Genomic DNA, 9,533 nt, shown 5'->3' on the forward strand with positions numbered 1-9,533 from the left:
TTCTTCAAACATTACAGTAGACATATTTTGGTTTACAAACTGTATTGTTTCATCAGTTAGTCATGTTAGCACTCGGCTAACGTATCCACAATTATTGTTTTAAGTGTTCACAGTTTAGCAGCTAAACTTTAGCTGTGGGCACGATTCGCTTGCATTTGTATTTTATGTCATTATTATAAGAACGGATTGGAGCACTATATTATTGTTTCATGTAAAGGTGCTTTGTCAATGGTAGCGCTCGCTAACTTGCTCAAGGACTCCTCCCTGTGCCAATCACAGCAGGCCTGGACAGCTGACCAATCAGAGCAGAGTAGGCTTATGGAAGGGAGGGGTTTGCTCCGAACTTGCTTGGAACGAATCGTTTCGAATTCATTGGCAAATGACTCTAATATTAAATGTATATTCTGAGAAAATTACAATGTTTTCTGACCTTAGATGCATTTAAACCTGTTGTAGGGGACTCCAACACAATATTAGGACACTTTAAAATACCATATGACCTGCTCTTTAACATATTATATAAATATGTATTAAATATATAAATGTAAATTTAAAAATATTTTTAAAAATGTATAATAATAATAAATGTATTAAAATAAACAAATAAATAATTGCACATTGAATTGAAAAGATGCGTTGTCTTGGCATTATTTTGTGCTAGTAAGTTCACAATTTGGGGAAAAAATATGAATTTTTTTTTCTTCTGCTGTGTGGCTAAAAATGCAGCAACTACACATTGCAGGAATCCCTGCCCTTCATCCACTGTTGTCCGCAGTGGTGGGGATGCGATTGACACTATGCTAACGAAGTTCTGCTCAGGCAGACGGCGGCCCACCTGTCTGGCTGCCTGTGGGTGGAGGGCAAAGTGTGACAGAGGCTTTCAGGCCTGAGGCTGCTTCTTTCTAACCCGAGCTTTTGTTCTGCGCTCTACCCAATTTGTCGAACAGATGCTGCACCAGCTGCCGATTTGTGCGGCACCTTGCTTGCCATGAACGAGAAGGACAAAGAGAGAGATAGAGAAGCGGAGAGAACTCTGCTTTCAGCACAGGTGACTGAAGAGGAGTAACAGGGTTCCAGTCCTGTGGCGTTTGACTTGGGACGACTACCAGAGGATAAACAAGCAAGAATATGTGTCTACCTGAGGGCCCATGCCACCCATCCCCCTGGGAGGATTCATTCTCATCGGACCGCCCATGTTAGGATGTCCTGTAAAAATATTAGATAAGAGTTATTACACAGCTGAGCTGATACTACATCATTCATCAGTCTGCATGTAAATGGCTCTGTTGTTATTAAGTTTTGGACCAAGATGTTACCTTGTGGTCTGATTGGGTCCAAACTGTTTGGCAGGAGTGGTTGTGATCCTGGAACTCCTACAGGAGGCTGAAAAGGACATAAAAGAAGGAAGGTCATCGAAATACATGAGACGTGTTTTATAGAAAACATGCATCATGTTTACAATGGAGGTGAGGAACAAATGGAAACAAATGGAACAAAGGAACAAATTCCTTTTGTCCTTTATTTTCAGTGGCAGTCCACTGGTATAAAAATATAAATTCCATAACCTTTTACACAACATGCCTTGAAAATCTTTACACATAATATCAAGTATTGCTACAGTACTTTGGTGATAACAATGACTTTATATTAGAACACCATAGACCAGAAATATCACACGCTGGCTTTGATGTAACAGTCAGAAATCATTTAATTTATAATGAATAAAATTAATGTAAATAGAATGCAAATCTATTTACACACATACAACATGTGATTTGCAAATAAAATAATTTTAGATTAGCATTTTGGGCAATCATAGGCATGTATGAATGTCAGTCACATGCCTATGTATGCAGCTTTATTATTTCTATTTAGCTTTAGTATTTCTATTTTAGTACTTCAACTTTTAAATTTCAGTTAGTTGCCATATTTGCCAACATTTCTAATTTTCAATTCAGTTTTTTTATCTATTTATATTTTATATTCACTTCAGTGTTATTTTCAATTAACAAAAAAAAAATCATCATTTTAGTTTTATTTCACGCTAGATAACGCTCACAAATTTCTATTTCTAGCAAATCAAATATTTTAGAGCCATGCATAACAACAACAACAACAAAAATTAATCAGAATTGAAATTCCATGACCTTTATTAAAATACCCTGATGTTTCCAGGTTTTTCTTGATTTTGGTGACCCTTAAAGGAATAGTTCACCCAAAAATTAAAATTTTGTCAACATTTACTCACCCTCACGTCGTTCCAAACCTGTGTACGTTTCTTTCTAATGTTGAAAACAGAAGATATTTGAACGAATTTTGAAGAAACAAACTGTCGTTGACATCCATAGTAGGATGAAATAGACAGAAATACTATAGAAGTCAATGGGGACCATCAATAGTTTGATTACCAGCAATATCTTCTTTTACGTTCAGCATAAGAAAGAAACTCATACAAGTTTGGAACAACATGAGGGTGAGTAAATGATGACAACATTTTTGGGTGTACTATCCCTTTAAGAGTGTGTAAAAATGGAAGAACTATTTGTATGCAATTTCAACATGACAGTGTGATGTTCCCTCTACCTGATTTGGCATGCGAAGAGATGGCCGAGGTCCACCAGGGTACCGTGGAGACATAAAAGGCTAAAAGAAGAAAAAGAAAAGAAAAAAGACTTCATTAGCAACATGTTGCTTTATTTAAGAAGAAAGCGAGAGCATTGTAAAGACCAGAATGAATGAGTGCAGCAGGCCAGGCTATAGCAGATGGAATGGACAGACAGATGCACGGAGAGCAGAAGCCAACGCAAGACGACATCAAATATGTACATTTGACATCTCTCCTTCTGTTCGTCAACACAGTCTGCTCACGTTCCGCCTTATAAACGTGCACACACATACACCCTTGTGGTGTTTCGACGAACACACAGGAGAGCATCAGGAAAGTCAGAACTTGTGCGGCTGCACTTAGACGCTTCTCAAGTGAAAGTCTGGTCAGGAAGGAAAGTGACCACAACAACCCAAACGAGGGCAGTATCGTGCCTGTGTTCTGACATACAAACCATTAGAGCCTTGTGGCTGCGTGTCTAGAGACGAAACCCGATGCCACTTCTGTGGTCAAGGCCTGTGGGAAGCTCCCCGAGAGAATCTCGCCAACTTTTAGGGCTCTGTTGCAACATGTCGGTGCTGAACGGATGAGGGATAGGCCATATGTGGGTGTGTGTGCGCGCATGTGTTTTTACAGCTAATTGGAGTGTCTTTACCATTGTAGGAAGATGTTGTACAACTGTAGCGCTGTGAAAAAACCTGTTTTTTCCTGGAGAAAGGAAGCTGAAGTGTCTTTGAGAGTTGATATGTGTAGGTTTCACTGTGTTTTGTGGGCGCACATCGTTTTGGTTTCTGCACAGTCAGTGTGCGTTTGTATATGTGTTTGTGAGGGCACTGTGTGGCGGGAGACTCTACAATATTAATGTGCTATTGATGGGGGGTGGGGTGAGGGCTAGGAGTGGAGGCCCATCTCCAAGAACAAGGAGGAGACTGAATTATTTATCCTGTTCGCAGGGAGTCGACTCTAGATGGAGGGGGTGGGGGGTATACAGGATACTTCACACTCCCAGGATAGAGAAACAGGGAGGAAGAAAAAAAAAGAAAGAGAAGACAAAGGAGGAATGGACCTTAGGGTACACCCAAAGAAAACAAGGCCATGAGGGATGGATTTACAGTCCTAATATAATTTTCACAACCATATGTTTTCCAGATTTGGCTAAATGAGAGACACAAGAGTACAACCTATTGAATTGTACTTCTATTCCTCACAGCCTAGCTTTCAGTTGTAAGAGAAGAAAGAAAAAAAAAAAAGAAAAAAAAATTATATATATATATATATATATATATATATATATATTTTTTCAATCTAAAAATTACATTTTTTTATCATCATTATCATTACAAACCTCTATGACTTTCTTTTTCTGTGCATCACAAAAGTAGATATTCTGAATACTGTGCTGGCTGCTCCTTTCCATACAATTTTAATGAATGCAGAACGAAGCTTTCAAGCACCAAAAAGGTGATAGTAAAGACATGTATGTATATTAATAGTTAATAATAGCAGTAAAGACAATAATGTTACAGAACAATTCAAAAGGTTTCAAATAAATGCTGTTCTTTTGAATTTTCTATTCAACAAAAAATCCTGAAAAGTCTCAAGAATCAGACCAGCCCAATTCATGAACAAATTATTCAGTCCAGTTTTATGAACTAGATTAACTGATTCTTTGAAAAGATCAGATTTAAGTCAAGTCACCTTTGATTTTTAAAGCACTTTATACAGTAGAGGTTGTTTCAAAGCATCTTCACAGTATTAAAAAGGAAAGTAATAAAATCAATGATGCAAACTTCAGAAACTAAGGCAAATCCAAATTCTGTTATAAAGCAGCTGCTGCAAGACAATAGTGTCAGATTCAAAAGGATTTATTCATGAATCAGATATTGGTATTTCTTTTATGAACATTAGGGCATATATTAAGATTTTCAGTCAATAACGACTTAATTGCTATATATTTTTTTCTTAATCAAATCTAAAGTCAGAATAGTTCAAATATAACAAAAGAGTCAAATGGCTCACTTTTGTCATACTTCTATGTTGCTTGTTTGTTCTTTTTGAAACTTCAGTCCCCTTTTATTACAATTCCATGGAAATATTGGCCAGCAAAATTTCTACTTTTGTGATCCACAGATAGAAAGTCACACTGATTTAGAACAACGTGAAACATGAAATTGAAATTAACTTTTATTTTTGACTGAAATATCCCTTTAAATATGGAATCATCCCTGACTAAAGTCCATAGGATGGTCAAGTAAAACTCTGCAACTAGTTCTAGGAATGTGTGTTTCTATGTCTGTGTAAAGGAAGAGGACTTGCAGAGAATTATAAATAACCATGTAATTTACACCGTTCATCTTGCCCAAGTGAGTTGCTGCTAATGTCACCAACAGTTCTCATGTGTGCAAGTGTGACCGTGTGTATACTGAGTGTGCGAGCAAGGACACGGTGTGTATGTGTGTGTGAGGGTTGCTGTGTGTCTTACCTGGCCGTGTGGTCCCATCATGGGGTTGCTGGTATTGTGTGGGGGAGGCTGTGCGTGTGGTGATGGCTGCGAGCCGGGAGGCCCCTTTAAGAGAGAAGAGGGAGATGAGAGATGCACAGACGGCCTTCCAGCGAGGCCTGCTGCTGCCGAAGCCCTTGCACAAAGTAACACACACGACTAACACTCAAGACACAAACTCAATCACACTCATTCACTAGGTACTAAATACTGGTGAGGAAATCCAAAGCTAGTGTGTAGAGTTCAATGAAAAATTGAATAGTTTTATGAGAATCAAACAACCGTTACTGCAAGCAGAAAGTTCTCGACAAAACATGGCAAAATTCTATAGATTAACTTCCATCATTTTGAAGAAAAATGTCTGCAAATTCATATTTTAGGCTAAAAAAGTTATAACACCAACCATACAAGCTCAACAGCACCGAGGGACATTGAACAATCAAAACAGAAAATCCTAATCACTACGAATATGGATGTACTAATATCTAAATACTGATAACTAGATAATTATTTTCATATAACTGATATATTTTACTCTAAATATTTTATATTTAAAATGTTTTAATATAGATGCCAAAATTGTGTTATTTTTATAACAATAAAAATTGAATTAAAAAATAAGTTCACTAAAATATAAAATGCAAAAAAAAAATGTGAATTTAAGAATCACAACATTATAATGCAAGTATGAAAAATGAATATTCATTCTGAGACTTGCTAGAGGTTACATTTAAGTTATTAAATGATTAGTTAAAATGTGTACAAATATAACATTAAGGAGAATGAGAATGCAAAATTCAATATTGACCAATACCACTAAATCAAATAAAAGATTGCATTAGGTTTAAAAAATAATGTACACAAGTTTTAATAAAGAAAAACAACAAAGATCATTTTAGCAAACGCATAGCAAGGCCCTTGTACTATGATGACAAGTTTTGCATGAGCAAACACCACAGACATTTTCTTCATAACAAGTAAAATTAGTTTAGAACGCATCGCTGTTCGTGCACATTACGTGCTGCGGAAATATTTCCACGAAATGTGTCACATTAAACCCATTAAACTGTTTACTCCATATAACTACTGCACAGAGCTTCCATTAGTGTTCATTAATGATCAACAGGCCATTGAGCTCAAGTACAAAATGGTTCTGTAAGGAACATGAGACTATATGACTAATAACTAACAAACAACAAAGGAGCTTTGCTTCTTTTCCTCTCCCTACCTGAACAACAAGCCTGAATGCGAAACATATGGCATTGTGGGTCCTGTGCATCTATATTAGTGTCCCTACAGAAGTGTTCATCCAATCACAGTCACACTGCAGTCCTGCCTCATTGGGGAAGGATCTCAAAACAGCGATATATATAAAAATCACTTCCAACACCTTTGAGAAGATAATAACCTGCCACTTACTAGCATGGCTATCAACAGAGAGCCATTCAATCTCCATTCTCAGGCTCTAAAGGGGCAGTTAGTTTGACAGAATTCATACACTCTGAATGACGGCCGCAGGACAGCTGCAATAGCTCTTCTCGACCACTCGGGAGCAGTGTTAACAAAGCAACAGGGCAACAATATTTATTTGTGAACACTATTTGACTTTACAGTAAACATATGCATACATTTCTATGCTAAACATACTGATGTCAATGGATCGTCTTTGAAGTTCAGTGACTAAACAAAAGAAGAAAATAATCTTATGAGGGAGGCGGCAGAAGAGGCTGTTTCAGTAGTTTTTTCACCGCCCCGTGGAGTCTGTGTATGTGGCTGTGACCCGCACTTATTACCGCCTCTTGACCTTTGGCCAGCGCTCAGACCTCAGACAAGCCCTCCCGTTGGTTTCAGAGCGGCTGAGGAAACCATCCATCCAGCACAACCGGAAATCTCCTCGCTGATGATCAGAACTGCCACACAGACCGCAGCTGCAGAACAACACAGCTGCCCAGGGTGCAACGCTGACCCACCCACGCCAACAAAAATACCACAACTGAAAGAGATACAGCACAGTCAGAGTCTGACAAGTGGCCTATAGCAGTTAGTAAAGATGCTCTGATACACAAATGCAGCTGGCCAATTTTTTCAGTACAAATTTTTTTTTTCTCTACCGTCTGTATGAATAAAAGTGGCCAAAATGCACAAAATATGCTAAAGAATAAAAAGGAATAATCCATCCAAAAATGAAAATTCTGTCATCATTTACTTATCTTCATGTCGATACAAATCTTTATGACTTACTTTCTTCTGCAGAATACAAAAGAAGATATTTTGAGGAATGTTGGTAACTAAACTTCTTTGGGCCCCATTGACTTCCTTTTTAATTTTTGTTCACACAATGGAGGTCTGTGGGAACCCGAAACTATTTGGTTACCAACATTCTTCAAAATATCTTCTTATAGAAGTCAATGGGAAAAGAAACTGTTAGTTAGCAGCATTCTTCAAAATATCTTCATATAAAAGTCAATGAGAGCTGAAATTGTTTGGTTATCAACATTCTTCAAAATATCTTCTTATAGATGTCAATGGGACTTGAAACTGTTTGGCTAGCAACATTCTTTCAAATATCTTCCTAACAAAGTCAATGTTGGTTATCAACAATCTTCAAAATATCTTCTTATAGAAGACAATGGGAACAGAAATGGTATGGTTCCCAACATTCTTCAAAATATATTCTTATAGATGTCAATGGAACTTGAAACTGTTTGGCTAGCAACATTTTTTCAAATATCTTCCTAACACAGTCAATGTTGGTTATCAACATTCTTCAAAATATCTTCTTACAGATGTCAATGGGAACAGAAATGGTTTGGTTACCAACATTCTTCAAAATATCTTCTTATAAATGCCAATGGGACTTGAAACTGTTTGGTTAGCAACATTCTTCAAAATATCTTTTATGGAAGTCAACAGGAATGAAAACTGATTACCGATGTTCTTGAAAATGTCGTCTTTTATGTTCTGCAGAAGAAAAGTAAGTCTTACAGGTTTGGAATGACATGAGGGTGAGTAAATGATGAAACATTTTTTGGGTGGACTATCCCCTTAAGCATTGCTAGGTTGATTTAATTGCATGGGATAACATTCATTTAGTGATAACAAGCAGCCTGTTTATAAACACATGCATGAATTATGTGCACCGATAAACACTTACAGCTTAGGTAAGGACTTTTTGAGCTGGTTTTTGGGAGATTTTTGTTTCCGATTTAACCGTGACCCGTCTCTGACCTCCCTGTGAGAGAGGATCGCTGCGGGGTCTGGCATGAGAGCTGCTCCACTGACTGTCCCAGAAACCATGCGCCGATACAACAGGAATACATGAGCGTGAGCGTGTGTGTGTGTGTGTGTGTGTGAGAGAGAGAGAGAGAGAGAGAGAGAGAGAGAGTGTTTTCCCTGGCTGCCTGCCTTTTTCAGAGTGGGTCTGAGGGAAGGATTAGAGGGGTCTAGGGATGCTCAAGGCCTCTTTAACTCACAGTAGCACTGAGGTCATGACTGTTCATTACACCTCATCACACACAGCAGTGGTAGTGCTCACGCTGCTGCTTGCTGTCTGCCTTTCTCTGCTAAATAATCTTGGTCCTTCACTAACACCCATTCACTTCCACTACACCTGACTTCCAAATAAAAACCAATAAAAACAGCGGTATTGGTGACCGATGACTATACTGGCAAATATCTGCATTTTTCTATTATCCTGACTGGTGTGATTCGCTCACGCTGCTGCTTGCTGTCTGCCTTTCTCTGCTAAATAATCTTGGTCCTTCACTAACACCCATTCACTTCCACTACACCTGACTTCCTATACAATAAAAACAGCGGTATTGGTGACCGATGACTATACTGGCAAATATCTGCATTTTTCTATTATCCTGACTGGTGTGATTAGAAAGATATTGGAAGCAGACGATACCACAATTTGTTCTTTACATACATTTTTACATATTCATATATGGAAAATCTGGAGTTCAAAATCAAATTTAAACCTGTTAATAAAAAGAAGAAAGAGTATAATGTCTTTGAAAAAAGTCTCATGCTCAGTAAAACAGTAATATCTTCATATTCAAATACATTTTCTATTCTAATTATATTCTAAAATGTAAATTAATCTTGTGATGGCAAAGCTGAATTTTCATTTTTGTTTTGATTCCTAATTTTACAAGAATCATATAAAATCCTAGATTGGAGTACTGTTATTTAATCAACAGACACCATCGTACAGATCATAATCTCAGCTATTATATCTGTTATTACAAAAGATGTATCAGCAGTATGAGCTAAAATTTCTATATTGTGCATCTCTCCTAAACAGATGAATGAACCAAAACCCACACAGTCCTGGTCTCTCAATGATGTGGTAGAAACTCATCTCAGGAGCAGCAATCACACACACACACACACACACACACACACACACACACACACACACAC

At 37.6% G+C, this 9,533-nt stretch overlaps 1 protein-coding gene across 1 annotated transcript in view; it reads right to left on the minus strand.

Annotated features, from left to right (window-relative positions):
* Positions 1-9,533, minus strand: part of LOC107602602 (single-stranded DNA-binding protein 3-like) — an 83,470-nt gene that overhangs the window by 13,633 nt on the left and 60,304 nt on the right. Inside the window, exons 6-9 of the mRNA XM_016295145.1 lie at positions 5,088-5,171; positions 2,584-2,643; positions 1,317-1,383; positions 1,139-1,206 (exon numbers count right to left, since the gene is read on the minus strand). Of these exons, the coding sequence (XP_016150631.1) occupies positions 1,139-1,206; positions 1,317-1,383; positions 2,584-2,643; positions 5,088-5,171 (279 nt within the window). The remainder of the gene's footprint in view (positions 1-1,138; positions 1,207-1,316; positions 1,384-2,583; positions 2,644-5,087; positions 5,172-9,533) is intronic.

Source organism: Sinocyclocheilus grahami, unplaced genomic scaffold (assembly GCF_001515645.1).
Source record: "Sinocyclocheilus grahami isolate Dianchi unplaced genomic scaffold, SAMN03320097.WGS_v1.1 scaffold331.1, whole genome shotgun sequence".
Lineage (NCBI taxonomy): Eukaryota > Metazoa > Chordata > Actinopteri > Cypriniformes > Cyprinidae > Sinocyclocheilus > Sinocyclocheilus grahami.